Source organism: Glandiceps talaboti, chromosome 21 (assembly GCF_964340395.1).
Source record: "Glandiceps talaboti chromosome 21, keGlaTala1.1, whole genome shotgun sequence".
Taxonomy (NCBI): Eukaryota; Metazoa; Hemichordata; class Enteropneusta; family Spengelidae; genus Glandiceps; species Glandiceps talaboti.
The window spans coordinates 14,148,316-14,169,616 of NC_135569.1; the positions used below are offsets into that span (position 1 = coordinate 14,148,316).

At 37.9% G+C, this 21,301-nt stretch overlaps 1 protein-coding gene across 1 annotated transcript; it reads right to left on the reverse strand.

Moving 5' to 3' along the window:
- Positions 1-332: 332 nt before the first annotated feature.
- Positions 333-12,463, reverse strand: LOC144451437 (uncharacterized). The gene is made up of 9 exons (XM_078142277.1): positions 12,253-12,463; positions 6,655-7,327; positions 6,098-6,150; positions 5,230-5,514; positions 4,634-4,828; positions 3,600-3,916; positions 2,696-3,179; positions 1,766-1,799; positions 333-622 (listed from the first exon to the last, which is right to left on the reverse strand). The coding sequence occupies exons 2-9, from the start codon at positions 7,322-7,324 to the stop codon at positions 342-344; spliced, it is 2,319 nt and encodes a 772-aa protein (XP_077998403.1). The 5' UTR covers positions 7,325-7,327; positions 12,253-12,463; the 3' UTR covers positions 333-341.
- Positions 12,464-21,301: the final 8,838 nt, after the last annotated feature.

The following is a 21,301-nucleotide window of genomic DNA, read 5'->3' on the forward strand; positions in this document are numbered from 1 at the left end:
ATACATACATACATACATACATACATACATACATACATTACATACATACATATACATACATACATACATACATACATACATACATACAGACAGACAGACAGACAGACAGACAGACAGACAGACAGACAGACAGACAGACAGACAGACAGACAGACAGACAGACATACACGTACACACAGACACATACACATACACATACACAGATACACACACACAGACAGACACAGATACACACAGACAGACATACAGACAGACAGACAGACAGACAGACAGACAGACACACACACACACACACACACACACACACACACACACACACACACACACAGATATCGCGTTTGCTACAAATGTGTGAAATGGAAGTCTTTCACTTCTTCGATTTCCTCAGCCAATATCCCCATGCCTTCATCTCTTAAAGCCTGCAGTATTGCATGTGTGATCCATTCTTCCTTGCATACATTAGCTTCCCAGAGGAGAAACATTCCTTTGATGTGGTCAGTGGTCCCACCAATAAACTCAAGTCTCTCAATCTGGTGTTCTTCAAGGCCCAGTCTCCGTGCCAAAGACTTCCAATTGTTGACAGCAACCCTCTCAGCTAGAAACTGGAAGAACGTGTCGTTCTCTATACGGATACACAGAAAGAGAAAACCGAGAAAACCATGGTACGTTACAATCAAAACCATTCAACTTGAGACAGAGCATTTTCTGCCTCGAAAACATTTAACTCCTGCATTCAAAATTGATGGCGTCTCATTCCCTCGTCTTTGTCACCAAACTCTTACAGGTTAAGATTGTATTTTGTGACTTTCTTTGGTGCCAAAGTACACGTAATTAAAAATAGGGTATTTCACTTATAAGAGATTACCAATATTAGCATTAGTACTTCTGTTTCAAGTTGGGCGTTTTTGGTTGTAGTTGCAGCAGAATTCTAAATTTACTACTTTGAAGGTTAAAGTGCGAGAGCAATTCTTCTTCGTTACATCTCACTCCACTATAGAAAAATTAGTGGTCTGGGATAGGTAACATGGAGCATTCGATTTGAAATCGACTCACTAGCTGTATCTGACCACTAGGTGGCAGTATTATCAGCCGATGGTCGATGCTAGTTACTGTGGCTGGTAGTCAATAGCAGTTATTGCAGATGACGCCAGTGGTGGATATTGAACGACAAATTATCCACATTGAACTCTGCTAACTTAAAATGCTTACATAATGATATTAAAGTAGTTTTGGCAATGCGGAATTAATATTATAATGATGAAAAGAAGATTCGTCCCATTTCATAATAAATGCAAGTATTGGGTTTCAAAAACTGTAAAATATTCACAGGCACTTGTTTCCCAAGATATGTTACAGAAAGCAATAAAATATCGATAACATGAGATACTTGGCGAATATGACAGGATTCAGGGGTAAAATAACACGGGTTTCTAGGATCGCGTAAGTCCACCACGAAAATATATATTACATCATTCTATATTACTTGCCCAGTATCTCAATACTGTCGATATGTTACTGTATTAAGAAACATATCTCGGAAAACAAGTGCCTGTGAACATATCAAATTGTGGAGTATTACAGGAATGACAAGGATAGCGTGGTTTTTCTTCTTCTTAATGGAGACGTAATGGACTATGCCTTCAGAGCAAATGCCACGCTATCTTCGCTGACCTCGTATATTTAAGTGTTTATTATTAGTCTCTTGGGGGGCGAGGTGTATATGTACTGGATATGACATTGGATAGAAAAGTAACAAATGTCTTACCAGAAGACTTTTTCATTTCAAGTGGTACAGCATTCTGTAATAGAATAAAAGTTAAGAAAATTAAAAGCTAGCAGAAAACGACATGATATACTAATGATTGTACATTCGAAGACAACACGTACGTCCTATGTGTATTGGTCAGATGTCAGCGCGGAGATTTATTCGAATCAAATAAATATAAGATTGCAAGAAAGATGAACCAAAGTAAAACCAATGAATACAAATGATAACGACCGCTCCAAGCAAGTGAATTTACTTACACTGTGCATGTATATTCAGTAAATGTCATTGAGTACAAAATGATCCAAACCAGATATATCTACTGTGAATTTCACAACGACATCCAGCTTTTCTGCTTGATACAACCACGCAGAAACCAACAAGAAGCTGTATATGCCACACTTCAATAACAAGATCGCATTTTTTGCTACATTCAGTATCAATGAAATAGACCATTTAAATGTATTGCAACTCCATGCAGACATTCGGGCGCCAATGTTTTTCTTACTATCAAACACCCGATGAAGGGCGCGTAAGATATCCTTTGTGGTGTTCATTTGATATCTGTATGGTGGCATATGTAGTTCATTTCACTGACACAAAATGTAGCAAGAAACTGTACTCATTCAATCTTGCTATCTTAAAATGTAGCATGTCTAGTTTGTTATTGTAAATTGGTTTCTCTGTGGTTGTAGCAAACACAAAAACTGAACGGTATTGTGAAAATCGCTGTAGCTTATTGAAAAAAAAATCTTCTGAGGTGTAAAACTAGTCGAAGAATTAAGCCATTCATAGACTGTAAATAATCTGTAATCTCTCTCGTGTATTTAAATGTTCTAGATCTTAAATATTTTCTTCCTGGCTCAGGGTAAAATCTGTGTGTGCTTTACTTTGCCTTTTCTAATGAATACAAAAAAGGTCTGAATTTACCTTCGGAATTCTGAATCGCAATTCGCCAAGTAGTGTCCGTTCATCGGATATTTCGGAGCTAAGCTTTACGACACCTATCTCTTGTTCTAGTAGTTGTTTCTCCGTAGTCTGTTTTCGTTCAATGTACGTAATCCAGTGGTTGTTACCGTTCACGTAGAACGCTCTCTCGGTTTTGCTAGCCATGAACGAGTAGGGTTCACTGACATCAACCCGGACGACACTGCCGTTCTTCAATTTCACATCCCCGCTAAACGGTACACCATCCGCACAGGTAGAACTATATCCCTTCTTGTGCCAGGTATCGATTTTCTCCTCCACATGGGACTTTCTCACAGTATCAAACAGTATTGTGTATGGATCTTTCTCATGCTGAAGAAGCACAAGCTTAACACATACTTTACCGTCTTTCATGGCTGAACACACTTCTTTCAGAGTGCTACCCAATTGTCCCACCATAGCTGGTATTGTTCGGACGACGACATAACTGAAACCAGAAATGGAATAAAACCAAGTTGAATTATTGCTCTCTCTCTCTCTCTCTCTCTCTCTCTCTCTCTCTCTCTCTCTCTCTCTCTCTCTCTCTCTCTCTCTCTCTCTCTCTCTCTCTCTCTCTCTCTCTCTCTCTCTCTCTCTCTCTCTCTCTCTCTCCCTCCCTCCCTCTCTCCCTCCCTCTCTCTCTCACCCCTCCCTCCCTCCCTCTCCCTCCCTCCCTCCCTCCCTCTCTCTCTCTCTCTCTCTCTCTCTCTCTCTCTCTCTCTCTCTCTCTCTCTCTCTCTCTCTCTCTCTCTCTCTCTCTCTCTCTCTCTCTCTCTCTCTCTGACTGTCTGTCTGTCCGTTTGTCAACCAACACGTGACTCTCTTCTCATCTCTCCTCTCGAAGAACAACTAAAAACACATCATTTACCCTCCGAATGCGTTGGTCTTGAATGACACCATACCGCCATCACTGTTGATTTCTGGCGATGCTGCATCAGTGATATCATCCCAAGTGCCATCCTTATCATACAGCATAATCCGAACACCGTCATCGACATCTCCTCCATTTGTCTGGTTCTCAACACCTTCAAGTGAAGCCAGGGGAGGTGGTAAAGGCAGTGTCATGCGGAATGGTTCTTGAAACTGTTCGGCTTCTTCGTTTCTGATGTTCACAACCGGACTGAATGTGACGGTATTGTCGACAGTATCATCTCCGTACGAAATATCTGGATCTATGTTCTGTACCTATTTTTTTAGATCAGCGATAAAAAAAAATTATGTTTATAAACGGTACTTTTGTATCAGTTGTCTTTTACAGCAAGGAACATAATCACATAATGTTAAAAAGCTTACACCGGTGTTCATAGGACCCCGGTTAGTTATCAAAGTATGTGTAACACTACGGAAATGTGTACTTTTACTTCTCAACGTCATCTAGTCTTCGTCGCTTAACTGAGCGGAAGCGAGAGCGTTTGGATGTCAACATATTGTGTAACTTGACACTGCACTTTCACTCTCCATACATATTTCCATAGGGCCGAGATCAATAGTTTAATATGGGATAAAAAAAACCCTAAATACTATCAGTTAAGCCTCAGACACCCCTCCCCCCCCCTTCCCGAAGGTTATTAGATAGTGCGGTATATCTGAATATTCATGAGGGCTGTTTTACACTATTTTGGCATGGAGATAGGGGATACCCCCATGGTTAAGTAAGATATTGGTACTCAGGAGTCATTAATATTCAGTGTGCAACTTGAATACATTATTTCTGCTGACTCCCATGATGCAATAACCCATAACAAAAATACTCTATAAAGGCACAAAATCAGCTTGATGTTTCTCTGAAATTGCAAGTAATTCTAGGTGATGTCACATCATGAAATAACTCTCCAGGACCCATATTTTATGAAATTTCTCGATTTCCTAGAATAACGTTCCCCTTTAAAAGAGTCTACTTACGTATGCATATATAGAAGCCTCGACTTCAGTTATAGCGTTAGGCGGTATGTCAACAACGCTGATCACTTTATTTCCCTGGACCAAAGTATGTTTACTGCCGGATCTTTTTATTTCTAGTTTCTCAATATGAGGTCTGGAGATAACCACAAATATCCCGGAAGGCCTTCTAATCTCGGCAAACATGCTGGTTTCGACCTGTAGATACGGAACGTTGAAGATTTATTTTGACATCAATAGGCGAAGGAGGACCCTTTCATTGTGTATGGTCCAAAATCATTTAAAGTTGTTTGAAAATTTCTGACGATAAATATTTCGTTCAAAAAAAGGCGGGAAAAGTGTTCTTGCCAAAACCGGCAAGACAAAAACACAATGTGTAGAAACTTGCAGAAAAATATGAGAAATTAATTATGAATGTTTTAATTAAAACCATAATTGAAATGACTTTGACACTGATTTTCATGTGTCTTTCCATTGGTCCAATTTTAGTGTCTTTTTGAGCAAATATAGAGAAATGCACCGTCGAGCTAGTCACGTGCATGTTCTTTACCGTTCTGCACGAATTGAAATTTTACCAATCAAAACTAAGAAATACTTACCACTTTGGTTTTCAACTCCTTCCAACGTTTACCACCTACACTCTGCATTATTACATTATACCTTGTATGGTCTACGGCAGAAAATGTACACCCTATAGTAACACTCTCGCTGAACGTGAAAGTGTTGGGTTCAAAGCCGATGATGTCCGATTCTTGCCGATCGAACTGCTGGAGTTCCGGAAGAAGTTCGCCATCTTGGATGATGACTGCGTTCAAACTCACTTGGCGGTTCACAGCCAAGGGTGGAATTTCAAGGTAGAAATTACTAGGTAATGTATACTTTCCCTATAAACGACAAACAAACAAACAAACAGTACTACAATAAGTATATGAGACAATGTAGGAACAAGGTCACGACACAAAACCATTTTTAAGAGAAATGTCTGCTGATTCAAATATGTATTTAATAAAATATTAATTGTTTTCAATACTCAAGGATTTTGGAACAATATACTACCAAACTAGAGAGACTGTAGAGTTTGGATTAGGTGACACAATGATATTTAAGTCTCGCACAAGATTTTCTGTCCTGAATTACATAAAAAATAAACAAGCATATGCAACTATTCATTTCATCTAAATGTGGACGCTCGGAGACAATAAAGATTAAAAAACAAAAACAGATTTTACTGTTTATTTGTATTCATAGTGAGATAAAATGTTACAAATTGATCAAATTTTAAATGTGTTTATGAACAAATATGCAAATTATAGAGAGCATGCACCATCAGGCTAGTCACGTGCATGGTGAAATGGAACATTTTGAAGTGTGGGGTTTCTGCGTAGTTGTAACAAACAGAAAAGCTGCACGGTATTGTGAAATTCACTGTGATTCATAAGAAAAAAACGAATAATGGCATGAACTCACCGTTTGGCCTGGAAAGACGCTAACATTCCATGATTCATGATTCTTATCACTATCTATATTAGAGAACAGTAAAGAGAATATTATTATATTTTGTTGTTTGTCGTCATGCATTTCAATGATAATCAAGTTAGGGAGTCCAAAATATGTGCACATGACACAACACACGTGGATCAATTGAAAAACTTACCCAATACTTTGAAATTCGTACATAGGGTACATATTTCTTGACATTTCGTATCCACCACTTGTATAAATCCTCAACCCAGCCAACTTTACGCGTCCTTGTGTTATCGTATTAAAGATAACGAGGAACTCAAAGGTTGTCAGTATTTTTTCAACCTTACTGCAGCTGCGCGGACACAATTTTTATCATCGTAACTTTGCATCATTTAGACCAAAACTGTTAAAACTTTGATCTCAGGTAAACAGCCTTTAAAACAAATAGCACAGCTTTATCATGCGCACATGAAATGCATACATGACTTAATGCGCACATGAAATGCGCACATCATGAATTTGGCGTCTTATCCTTGATAAAGTTGGAGCAATGTACCTACCGGATTCCTCGTGCAAAACTCTCATCTCAATAGTAAGTCTTGTCGGTAAACACTGCACGCCGTTATGACTGACATTTAATTTCTGCAAAACCTTCAAGGGGCGAATATCCTCTAAATCTGCATCTAGTATTTGGTTATAGCTCAAGTCAAGTTCCTCTAAATGATTTAATCGCCTGATGCCGTTCACTTCCTTGATTTGATTATGGCTTAAGTTAAGTGATTTCAACTTTGCCAAAAATCTGATTTTGTCAGGAACTGTACTTAAATCATTCCAGCTCAGATCAATTTCCGTTAGCTCTTTCAGCGGCAGTAAGGGATTTGGTAATTCGTCGAATCGGTTGTTAGAAAGATCAATTCGTTCCAGTATCAGCAGTTCACTGAACGCTGATGGCAAGTCCGTTAATTGATTACCGCTGATGTCTAAACGTGTCAGCGATTTTAACTTTGCAACGCAAACTGGAACGGTTTTAAAACAGTTACACGATAAATCGAGGTACTGTAAGTGCTGGAGCTTTGACATTTGGTTCGGAAGCGACTCAATTCCATTGTTATGTAATATTAAGGATTTCAAGTCGATGAAGGTACAGATATAAATTGGTAGTTTCTGAAAGCCCTGTCCCTGGACATCAAGTACATCGTCGATAGGTGTGTACTGCTTAATCTTCGCCATTATCTGTGGGAAACAAACAAAATGCAAAAGTAAGTTATCTACGTGTACACTACATAGGTTTGACCACGGTGATCCGAAAGTAAGAGCTGATGATGCAGTAATAAACGACTCTTTTCGAAGAAGCTTACCCAAACTATTAAACGAACTATCAAGGTTAGTGAGCCCGATCACAAGATTTCATGATGAGAGAGATACCATAAAGATAACATACAAACATCACTTACCCAGTTAACTCTTTATTTTAAAAGTTAATGATATAAACATAACAGCATGCAAACTACTACAATTACCATAGACATGAGGTATAATTTATTGACGTTATAACAAAATCCATAGTCAGAAGCCAACTGATCTGTTTCTTTAATACATGTACTGTATGAATGAACCTCTTGAATCATCACAACAAAGGGACCCGGGGTCATGTGACCGTAGGAACACATCTACAACTGCTGAAGCGCGTCGTAGTATTTCGTTCACATTAAAGGGGTACACGTTGAACTGATATATTTTGGAACGTAATTTTTGCTGCCTATTTAAAAGTTAATCGAAGTATTCTATTTACTGAGGCATTCAATCAACCAACACTTGCAATTAAGTGAAAATACACATGACACTAATATATAACTTATAATGTTCCAATGACGTAATTTAATGACGTAATTTAATGACGTAATTTATTGTACGTGTAAAGATGTCGATGTAATCCCTACTATGCAACCAACTTTTCTAACAATGACAGAAGGCAATCATAATTACTTATATTAGAAATTATCCATTATACTAGAAAAGTCTAATTGTGGATTTATGTAAGGACAAACTGAGTGTACCAGCTTTTAGACTGTAAGATATGTCATGACGTTTCACCCTCACTGGTGTCAGGGGTTGGCCGATGTGTGAGGGCGCCCCGTCATGGCGTACCTTGCAGACTGACCAGCTTTTTACTCAAATGAAAATACTTACAAAACGCCCATTCAAGTACAATGTCAATGTTGATTCATGTCTTCTATAAAAGTATGACTGTCTTCTGGCATTGTTAGAACAGTTGATTTCTCAGTAGGGATTTGTTGAACATTTTTGATACGTATGATAAATTACGTCATCGAACGGTTTATTAGTTGTATCTATATGCCAGGTTTGAGTTCGGTCAATTGCAAGTGATAGATACGTTTGCTTCAGTAGGTACAATACTGCGGGAACCTTTAACATATGCTGCAATAACTACACCCAAATACGTATAATGTATAATGCACTTTAAAATGTCCACGTCAGTAGATTGAAAAAATTCACTATGTGTACACTACTTTGACAAAAGTGATTACAGAACTTTTAAACGAGACATTTGTCAGTCTACATGTCTGTATGTTCCGCTTTTAACGACTTAAGCTTGTGTTTGCAAAAAGGGGCGAAGTCGCCTTACACAGACTACCCAATTAGAACGCCAAAGTGTAATTTGGCGTAGGCGTACTGATATTCACCAACAACAAAACATGGAAACAAAAAAACACGGTCCCAATATTTTTTTTTATCAAAGTCTGCTTCTCCTTTTGACGCTGGAGGTTTTAACCACGAACAATTATTGAAAATAATGCCATTCTAGTCGTTTTCAAAAAGACAGGTATTTCATTACATCAGTGACCGTGTTTGCACTTCCTCCTTATCATAGACGTGTACGCGGTACGCATATAAATTTCTAGTGGTCGGATAACAGCACCTTCCATCACCCGAAATGGAAGCAACTATTAAAAAAATGTGCCAAATGAACATAGAATACATAGAAACTATTGCCGAGTCAAAATGGCGGTTTCACTCACTGTGAAAGAGTTTACACGTAGACCTTTACATGGAATCTCGTGAGGGTCTATGGTTTGTACGGCCAGGCTGGGTGCCTACTAAAGGCTTCACTGTGTGTATGACAAGGACCACCCTGCCTGTTAGACTGATATATAACTATAAATTGGTATTATGGTAAACGACCCGATTTGTTCACTTCAAAGTCCACAGCCGTAACTTCCATCGCACACATTTTTGAACGACATTTATTAGGTACTGGAATAGCTTACACTGCTACGTAAAGGTCTTTGTCAGAGTCATCAGTTCGTCTTCCAAACAACTGAATTGTACTGTAAAGCAAATTCAAACTTTCTGTCTTTCATGAATTTATCGAATTATCCGGATCCCAATTACAGTATTAATCCGAACACAGCATCATGTATATATTAAGATTGGTTAAAGGGGCATAAGCTGAGTTTTGTTCGTTTAAAACTGCTAACAGTCTTGTCCTCCATTTTGACAAGCATATCAACAGAAATATGTGTTAATTTAACTGATACCGTGTAAGTGTTATATGTGTTCGCCTGTCGTGAAAGGTAGGCCAATATTAGTGTTGTCTGGATAGGCATACATTTACTTACATAATTTGTTACATTCAATTGTTTGGCTTGATTAATGACAAAAAACTTACTAACATTGCTACATTTCATTGTCTGGCTTGACAAAAATCTTACTAACATTGCACATTTTAGTCTGCTCCACAAAAATCTTACTAACATTGCTACATTTTATCGTCTGCTTCTCAAAACTCTTACTTACATTGCTACATTTTATTGTATGGCTTGACAAAAATCTTACCAACATTGCTACATTTTATCATGTGACTTGACAAAAATCTTACTAACATTGCTACATTTTATCGTCTGCACCACACAATCTTGCTAACATTGCTACATTTTATCGTCTGCTCCACAAAATCTTACTAACATTGCTACATTTTATTGATATGGCTTGACAAAAATCTTACTATAAACATTGCTACATTTCAAGTATCGTCTGCCTCGACAAAAATATTACTAACATTGCTACATTTCATTGTCTGACTCTACAAATTATCTATATCTTATCACTGTTCATTGTTACATTGTCCGTGAGTGACATACTATCATTTTAAAGAGACTGATGCCCTGTGTTATTAACTATTAATACAACTAAATCGTATCATGACGTTTGTTTCAGGTGACATGGTTTTCGTTGTAGTTTGATAGAGTTGGTTTAATGTCTGACTCAAACATTCTAGTGAACCATATCCCATACATGTCAGTGTCTTACCTAGCCTCGTCCAAAGAAAGCAGCAAGTTACTGTTGATAACTTTCGACCAATTTGAAATGAAAACAGCACACGAGTTGTGTTATTTCCCTACCAGACTGTACTTACCTCTGTACTGTACCTAGGTTGTTCAGTTATATGTATTGTAGTGTTGCCAGCTTGTAGAATGACAAGAATGTCAAGAGGGCCCCCGAGTAGTTTCTGGGTTCAAAGTATCATTGTAATATACAACCCGTAAAAAACACCGGTGCGTTTGTTTGAATGAAGTGAGCAACGGAAAGAGGTCACCCAAAGTCAAAATTAGGTAAAACAACAATACAATTTGTCAGGAAAAGAACAGGGGTGCCTCTGACGTAGGTTCGACCAGGTGATGTTTTTATCAGTTGGATTATATCTGTGGAAGTTAAAATGTAACACGAACCGTCATATACACGATGTTTAAAACACGTAGCATTCTGTCAATAAACAGAGCTGTGGAATTCCAGTTCTGGTGGTATTTATACTTTGATAAGTTACTGACACAGTGACACTAATTACATTGTATGTCTTTGCACGAAACTTGTCCCATTCCTGCATACCACGAGCAAAGAAATGCACTGGTGTTTTTTCGCGGGTTGTATAAGCGTTTTGAGCCTCCTGATTATACCAACCATAATAGTCAGACCAGTGTAAAAGTGAAGTGGTATTTTTATTCAACAACTGTAAATTTCACATGTGGATCTGTTCAATTTAAATCTGCAATGTCGGCAAAACAAACTTAACAACTAAAAATGTGTATTTATATTTTGCTCTAGTATGTCTTAATCACTACCCGGATATAAGTGTTTATCCTTCATTCTCTTGGAAGCGTATTTTATCGCCGATTTATTGCTCAAACGGAAGAGTATTTTTATCATCCGAGGAAGAGAAACAAACACACATATTTTCAGTTTAGTAACAATGAGTTTCACGCGGAAAAACTAGCAACATATTTATTTAAATTAATTATAAAGGGAAGTATGAGTAAATCTGACCTATCAAACTCAATTAATTACATGTGACCTAGTAATCAGGGCATGACCTTTGACACAACACGATCTTTGACACTGCTGTAGACTAAGGTTTGGACAATCTGATTAAAATCTTGTGTTGTGAAAGAAGGTAGATGTCTTTATTTTCTTCAAATTCCATCTTGTTGTGACATTTGTTTTGTTCAGGGTGATCGGATGACGGCGATCAAAACAAACAGTCACAACACGATGGAAAGAGAGGTAAAAAGACATCTAGCAGCTTTCACAAAATCAGATTGTAATCAGATTGGATTGGCCGGTGAAGGCCAAGGGCAATGTAAAGGTTACTAGGACGGCAGGAGAGCATATGCGGCGTGTCGTATGGATGGCAGCCTTTAATTGTCCGTTGACACTGTCAACAAGGAAGTGCTGACGAGGAAATGGATATTTCTGATCAGCTGAATCGTGTATGATTATTTTAATAATGTTTGTTAGTTTTACCTCCACGCTTATCTACCATGAACACAATATCCCACTTCCTAGTTGAAAAATTGATTTATTGACGAATTATCATCTGTACGTGGAACATAGTATCAATATTCTGAATGTTATAAATTTAAGCTGGGCGTTCCCCCATTTTTAGGAACGAAGCGGTGACACCAACAGCTATAGATTAGCATATTTAGCTCATATTCCGAATGCCAAAAAATGCGAAATTTCTGCAAATTTTATCGTGGGAAATCGTTAAGTACAGCTGGACCCCCTCCACCCCACCCCACCCCCCACCCCAAGTAGTTACAGTCTACAGGTTACTGTGAAGTAATAGCTTGTATACTTACCAATAAATGATTTACCAGTACAGGGTAGAGTAAGGTACTAGGTGTTCGCGGGTCACTGCATGTACAAATATTGAAGGCTTGCTATACTACTCCCTCGAGGATTTAAAGTGATTGTAAAGGACACCACTATTGCACCACGAAGTGACGTGATTCCAACGTAACGGGAAACCAGACGTGCTAGTCTACCCTTTCGATGTACACTCGTCAACGTACTGATCCGGTGTAGAATGCAAATTCTATTATCATAATTTTAGGCATGTATTACATACCATCTCATTAGCATACACGGAAGCATTCAGTGAACAACAGATAAAAGTGCACATGCATGTGCAGACGCCGTATCTTCCTGCGTACATGTGATCATGCTGATATCATCTAAGGGGACGTCAGTAATTACACAGGGGAGGGGGAATCAAGCCCGGTCTGTTGTACAAAATGTGAATCTTTCCCGATTTTGCTCACTTAAGGAAGTGCCCCTCCCCAATGTCCATTCTCTAAAACATGACCATCCCTCTTTTTCCAATACTTAAAATACATTTTTGGTTAAAATTCTGCCAGACGTCAACAAGGACACTAGTCTCAAAATCAATGATGAGGACTCTATCCCACCGCTGCCACCGCATTGATAATCTATCCCACATTGATAATTTTAAAAGTCGTTTCCCACTACTGCCACCACAGTGACATTGTGTAAAGGCACTGTATTAGTTAATACCTGTGTTTGGATCTAACTGGCAAATAACATGATGAAAGCCAGAACTCCCAAAGACCAGAGAGGCACATTACTGAGATTGTCACCCCGAGGTCAACACCCCACTCCACCATTGTCCCCATTATCTTACCACACTGGTTCCTGTTCATTACAATATCTCCTCACCAGTTTCACCTTGGATAAAATAAGTTAAGGTTCTAAAAAAAAAGTTCAGTTAATTTTGAACGGACCAGGAGCCATGCTATACCTTAAACAATTGATTCCCCGCATGGTTGTCAGCAGTGATTTCACTGATAGGTTATGGCACAATGGTAGCAGTAGTGGGATGTGGCAGTGGTGGCAGCGATGGGATGCCAAAATTACAACAAATAACTCAATGTTAGATAATATAATGAGTCAAAAGAAAACGTAATCCTTCTCTAACTCTAAAATATGACCCTCCCCTAGAAACGAGTTGTAAAATATGACGCCATTCTCTGGCCCTCCCCACCTATAGTTACTGAAGGTTCCCTAATAACGGCGTACTGAGGGGTCAATCGTATAGTGGGATGAGTACTGCATAAGCGGTTTGTCTGTGCACTTTTACGTAAGTTTTGTCACGATATCTATTGACACTCTGTTAAATATTATCTATAAATCCCTCGTTGAGATATCAAAGGGCCTTTGGAATAAAACAGTTAAGCAGTAAACAGTTAAAGTTTTGTCATCAAAGCAAATCGCCGTTACTTTAGAGGACCTTTGCTGGGCATATATTTGCGTATATTATTTGAATGTATATTAATTTGCACACCCAATAATGTTTTTATCTTTGCAAAATATAGCGACAGTTGGCCTGGTCATGGCTGCTAGGGACAGTTGTGTCTACATACATACATACATACATACATACATACATACATACATACATGCATACATACATACATACATACATACATACATACATACATACATACATACATACATATATACACATGCATCGCGTTTGCTACAAATGTGTGAAATGGAAGTCTTTCACTTCTTCGATTTCCTCAGGCACGCACACACACACGCACGCACGCACACACACACATACATACATACATACATACATACATACATACATACATACATACATACATACATACATACATACATAAATACATACACATACATACATACATACATACATACATACATACATACATACATACATACATACATACATACATACATACAGACAGACATACATACATACATACATACATACATACATACATACATACATACATACATACATACATACACACATACATAGATACATACATTTCACCATGTCTATAGCACTAGTGAACCTCAATTCACTTTTGCTAAAAGAATTACACCATCACAGTACACTTTGGCCAGCAACTGTCATACACATCTATATAGTCAATTCTGTCCACAGTCCGGGATCAGTCAAACGTTATGGGGAAATAACAGAGTTCACACACGCTGTAATGTTGTTAAGCCAAAGTTAGTTTCCAGAAGTCGAGCTCAGATCTTAGCGGGCCAAATTGAATGTCTCAGTCAAAACTAATTTAGTCTAAAGCTTAAAAAACTGTTTGGTTCCGGTTACCCGATCACACCTAGCTTTTCACTGCCGACCCTAAACTGTTTTACATAGTCAAGAAAAAAAAATTGTAAAGTCTCGAGAGTAATAATGGATGCGGAAACCGGCATCAACTTAAAAAAATAATGTAAAACTGTTCTTTCAATCTGTAATGGTTGTACATCTTATAGGAAGAAATAAACAACACAGAGACCATACGGAAAACAATAGAAAACATAACTACCTGAACTAGACACTCACATATGGAAAAAATAATTAAGAAAAATATATCTACCTACCCTACCTATTCTAAAAATTGAACGTAATCGGAACCACACACTTTTTTAAAGTCCTAAGTCTAAAATTAGACTAGATCCATCATAGGCCCAACAGTTTTGATTTCGTTCAATGTCCAAGTTCATTCTCATCAAGATTTTAGTTCCAATCTAAGTCTGCTCAAATTTTGTCCCACTCTGGCTCGACTTCCAATTTCCCATTAGCATTTATTACCCATAACACACTATAATAATTTACATATCTCAATTATCTACTGGTTATTAATTGAAATCCTACAATGATTATATAAAAGTCAATAAAGGGACAACTGAATCTGTATGCATAAAAAAATTACGATTATTTATCATGTTTAAAATTTCAGCAGTTTGTCTCCTTATACGTGTTGTTCATTCAACACAGGAGAATTGTTATAGTCATAAAACCGACTGCCACTCAAGTGTATCTGTGTATATCAAACTTCAAATACATAAACTTTAACTATGTTGTTGGGGAACAAATTTTAAACGTGAGGCTCATTTCGTCCCAGTCACGTTCGCCAGTCTACATCACACGACTTCTTTGAATATAAGATATATTATATGATTATTATAATCAGCCAAGAGGTATTGTCAAACAATTCTAGTGTCTATCAACATTAACATGAATATACACAATAAACGATAGGCAAACGATAAGTTACCAAAGACAACAAAATTACTGTCATGGTTTATGTGCATGCACGAATACCTGCACTGGCTGCAGAATGGTATGGAACTCTATAACACTTTCATGGTGTATGTGTGTACACTAATACCTGCACTGGCTGTAGAATGGTATGGAACTCTATAACACTATCATGGTGTATGTGTGTACAGGAATACCTGCACTGGCTGTAGAATGGTATGGAACTCTATAACACTATCATGGTGTATGTGTGTACACTAATACCTGCACTGGCTGTAGAATGGTATGGAACTCTATAACACTATCATGGTGTATGTGTGTACAGGAATACCTGCACTGGCAGCACAATAGTATGGAGTTCTATAAAGCTAACGCCTGATCTTGACTTTTAGGTCATGTTCATGGAGAAAGACATACATTACTCCTTAATTCCAAGCCACAAAGACATTTCATGAACAGATGGAAATTGATTTACATAAATCGGCTGGGACGAAATCAGCCTTGTTTTGGTTCCCCTCTAAACTAAATTAAAAGAAAATTAGCCCAGTAGCAAGATACACTAACTTCAAAATCATTCTGTCTCCAAAGAGAGAAATAATATGCTATCACTACAAATATCTGGAATAATATTGAATATAATAGAATGAACATAAATGTAAAATATGAATATCATTCTACAGTAGAAATGGTGTTGCCTTGGTTTTTCACTCAGGGTGTTTTGACACAAAGAGATATATATATTTCATCTCCAGATTATCTGTAACAGATTTAGCAAATCACACTGAAAAGTGATAAAGCATTGCTATTCTGTTAAGGTGCAGTAAAACAGACTTCTGTTGAAACACGTTGCACATAGACTTGATTATTTTAATGGCTTCAATTTTTTACTTTCCAACTGATAATCAACATATCAACTTGACAAGTACTATGATAGTGTGTAAAAAGATAGTGATATGAGTGAAACACCAAGGCAACACCACTTTCGAATTCACTGTAATACGAAGACAGGAATTAAGGAATTTACCATAAGTCGAATTAAACAAAGTAAAATTGAAGAATGTTATTCATAAAAATGTAAAGATTTAAAATTTATACAAATGAAGTGACGAATTACTCCAAAAATGTTCAAAATGATCTATTAAAAAAACTAGATAAAACACTGTAATATGACATTTCAGAGTAAAATAACATGATACTCTATCAATAGTATCGCAAATCACCGATAAAATTGTTACTAGTGTCAAGACTATAATAAAACCTAACAAGGTTGGTTGGATTAATTGATATATAATTGTGAAAAATTATATTTCGCCTGAAAATAATTCAAAACCCACACTTGCTGCAAATGGGATATTTTTCATCATCAAAAAACCAAAGATATATTCACTAAAAATTGGTTAAATTTATGAAAAAGATATTGTATCTGTTAACCAGTGGTTGATCTTATCCATAAGCAGTACAAAAACAAATGGTTGAAATTAAGTCGTGATCGCCGTTGAGGGCTCCCATTTTGGGTTTGGACCAGTTGATTTGATTTATCGTGTATACATCTACAAGGAATACTTTTATTCAAATCGTGTATACATCTACAAGGAATACTTTTATTCACAGGTAATTCGATACTCTTCAAAAAAAAACCACGTCACAGTTGCAGCTAGTGCAGTTTAAACTGTCAAACTTTCATCAAATTGGTCGGATAACATGGACCACCATCAATAATCGTATCACAAGGAGTGGGAACATACAATTATGAAATCAACTCATCTAAATCAATATCAGGAATATCAAATGAGTAAGGAAAATTGTAGGTAATGCACGAGCGAACTAGTTTGGATGCGAACGTGGTCTCTATACCACATCAAAGGCATGATGTTAATGACTGTTTGGGTGGCTGTCGGTGAATTTTAAATTGCATCTCATGCATCTCTGGACTTCTAGAGTATCGACTAAAGTGGGTGGAGGTGCAAAATCGTAACGATACCGTATAGGGACTAGACTATACATATGAACATGAACAGTGTCGGCACTGTCCAAAGAAAATTTAGAGATATTTCTCCCGTCAAAAGAATAAACCATGTCAACAACATCGCTGTTATTCTGTCTGTGGTATTCTAAAAAATTATCACTATCTAATGTGTATTGTTTAAGATGTATTAGCTGGTTTCTTTTACAATACAAAATAATATTAGGGTAAAGCAGACCAAACTGTCCGAACTGACGGTGCCATTTGTTATCACGTGACCTATGTCTGTAATGATAACGAGGAGCAAGGTTAGAGTTCTGTAATATGGTTGTCATCATTGTTGCGAATAGTTTTATCACTACATACAAATGAAGCATCAAGAATTGTTTCTGTTGCTGTGTAACGTACACTGAGTAAATGCAAGGGATTGGTATGAATGACTTTAGGGAATTCTTTTCACACAACTTGTTAGTTTGAGATTTATATGCAAAATATGTTCTGTTATCAATGAAAGGTCACATACAGCAAGTGAAATTTGGGATTTGAGTCTAATTTAGCAACGTGTCTCCAACTTGTAATGTAGGTTGAATGTTTGCCATTAATTTAAGTATTCAACATTGTCTTGTACTAATTAATTAATTAATTAAGATGGCATTGCCAAGCAGTGAACAACTACTCGTTCGGCCGATATAGAGAGAAAAACTCGAAAATTCCTTTGATCACTAACAACACACTAGTCCCGCCCTGCGAAGACGACTACAGTTAATAGAGCTTACTTCCATTATAGACGTTGAAGACAGATTGCTTTCAAGTAAGTTGTAGCTGGCCGGTGCAGTCACGTCCCTTGTAAAATCAGCAAATTCACCATTGCTCAGTTTTACACAGTTTGTGAATGAACAATCTTGTAAGCGAACTTCAATGAAACCAATCGAGCTGCTCGTCTACATTATACCAAACGAGAAAAGTTTGCTTACAAACTATACACTTGTTGACCCAAAAAGTACGAAGCTTTAGTAGAACTGCAGTCGAGTCTCGAGAACCATTTATGATATTTGATATTTCACAAAACGGCCCTAAAATCATGATTTATTCGGATATCATTAAAATTTCTGATCGTAAAATATTCCCTGCTAGTTCATACGATGGTAATCGCATTTCGCATTCTCGCAGAGACTGAGTGTATCTTCCTCTCCGAGGTGAGTGGTTATTTTATATCTACTGTTACTCTAAGAAGCTGGTTTCCAAATCCGCTATATGGCAGTCAAGCATTGGTGGCACCGTCTATTAATCTCAGCCCCGAATAGCTAGTGAACTAGCTATTGTATGTATGTATGTATGTATGTATGTATGTATGTATGTATGTATGTATGTATGTATGTATGTATGTATGTATGTATGTATGTATGTATGGATGGATGGATGGATGGATGGATGGATGGATGGATGGGTGTGTGTGTGTGTGTGTGTGTGTGTGTGTGTGGGTGGGTGGGTGGGTGGGTGGGTGGGTGGGTGGGTGGGTGTGGATGGATGGATGGATGGATGTATGTATGTATGTATGTATGTATGTATGTATGTATGTATGTATGTATGTATTTATTATGTATGTGTGCGTGCGTACGTGTGTGTGCGAATGAGCATGTGTGTGTGTGTGTGTGTGTGTGTGTGTGTGTGTGTGTGTGTGTGTGTGTGTGTGTGATTGCTTCTATGGGATCCGTCTATATCATTCTCACATTAGGCATGTCTAATAATTTCATCAATCCATTGATCCATCAGCGGCTTACTACTGCCATTGTCGTAGAGACTTCGAAACATTCTCGCTGTTTCTGCTTTAGCTTCTCTAAGCTTCTGTCTACTACCGCCTTTTTGTAACCACTTCTCTTCAGCGTACACATCAACATACATTTCTGTATTGATCATTTCTTCAACAATAGCGCGAACCACGCTTTTTGCTGTTGGCAAATCTATCCTATCGCGGCCATCCTGCGGTCTACGAGAACGCTGGGTTTCGTACTTCCCTTTCATGTATTTCAGAACTGCTTCTCTAAGATATCTAACAGCTATGCCGTATGCTACTTCATTTGCATCAAGGTATGGCTCTTTAATTCTTACTACCATTTCCACACATATAGCTGTTTCAACTTCATCTCGCAAGGGATGGTGATAACTGTTCCACACTACACTCTCATTTCTTATTGCGCTTCTTTCTACCATGGCCTGAAAGCTTTCATGCAGGTTCTCGTTTAGAAAATCATCGATTGCGTTCTTGAAAAATTTCACAACGTTATTGTTAATTACATGGTGACCACGTTTATTATCACTATCGTCTCTATCTTTAGGCTTTGTTTTAGGTTTCGGAATATCTTTTTCAAAATCTTCACGTTTCGTTTTTATCTTCTCGGTCACGTCCTGCTTCATAGAAGCAACAGCAGTCGCCGCAGTTCTAACTACCACCGCTTGTGTAACTGCTCTTTTCGCTACTTCATTGAAGAGAACCTCTGTCATTGCCCCTTTCGCAGCAACTTTTAGGGGTATCGTTTCTACAGCAGCAGCACCCAGTGTAACTACTGTAGCCATGTCACCAAGAAACCCAATAGCTGCCAGTAATCCTTTTTGGTTAGCACGTTCATAATCTCCAGCAGCTAGGGCCGTGAAGTATTCCACGGTATTTTTTGATGTTCCCACGACTGGGACATAGTCTAACCAATCGACCCAGGCAGACATGTTTCTGAAATAAAAATGCAGGAAGTGAGATTGAAATTCAAAGGATGTAAAAAAGGATAGTTTATTGCCAGAGTCATCAATAGGGTCATAGAATGTAAGGCTCAAAATAGCCATAGGTTTAAACTTTTATTACATATATTGCCAGTTCGCACTAGACATGGAGCTTGATTTATTGAAAGGGTCAGTCATTGTTTTCAAGTTGAACAAAGATCCTTTGGACGTCGTCCAAAGTCGAAAACAATTTTTTACTATATATTCACACGATGGTTCACCCATCTGGTCCATCCATCCATCCAGCCATAGTCTCGGTTACGCAGCCTCTCGCCGCTGGGGGTTCTGCCTGCGAGACCCTCCCAAATGAGAGGGGAAACCACCTTTCAACTACCCCGTGCCGGTTCACACAGTACATTTCTTCCAAGTCATAAAAAGTGTGCTTACGAGGCCTGTTTGTCATAGTTTAGATGTATGATGCTTGAGAAGTTATAACTTGTCGCGAAAGTACCTAAATCGTTTAGCCTACAATGTTGGACGTGAAGTATTCCCCAGCATGCCCTGCTCCGATCGGTACTTCCTGCGCTTGCGACGTTTCCCCAGATTCTCATTTGGGGTGGTAGCGTAGGCAGAGCCCCCAACGACGGGAGGCTGGGTAACCGAGACTATAAATTACGGTTTATGATGAGTCATGGCTGCCAGTCAATCATTATTATGAAGGGTGAAGTTGACATTAAAAAATAATGACACTAGCCTACCTGTAGACTTGAGAACAACTATCACTACACTATTCCACTATCTTATGAACTAGCAGGGAATATTTTACTAACGATATCCGAATAAATCTTGATTATACGGCCGTTTTGTGACATATCAAATATCATAAATACCTATCCTAACTATACCCTACCTGTAGACTTGAGAACGGCTATCGCTACACTATTCTGCTATCCTAACTGACATTTTGAATTTTACTCCGTTCCTTGGAAATTGAGAAAAAAATCAAAATTCAAAATGTCATTTAGGATAGTGGAATAGTGTAACGATAACCATTCTCATGTCTACAGGTAAGCTATAATGACTTAAGCAGAAAGGTAACATCTTGTACTTTTCGCCCCCATTCCACTATAAGCCG

Bases quoted from the DNA above. Each gene is read 5' to 3' on its own strand.
- LOC144451437 (XM_078142277.1), bottom strand. From the start codon at position 7,324: ATGGCGAAGATTAAGCAGTACACACCTATCGACGATGTACTTGATGTC. The intron at 5,515-6,097 runs GTGAGTTCATGC...TGTCGTTTATAG, and splicing joins GCGTCTTTCCAGGCCAAACG to GGAAAGTATACATTACCTAG. The intron at 4,829-5,229 runs GTAAGTATTTCT...CCGTATCTACAG, and splicing joins AGGAGTTGAAAACCAAAGTG to GTCGAAACCAGCATGTTTGC.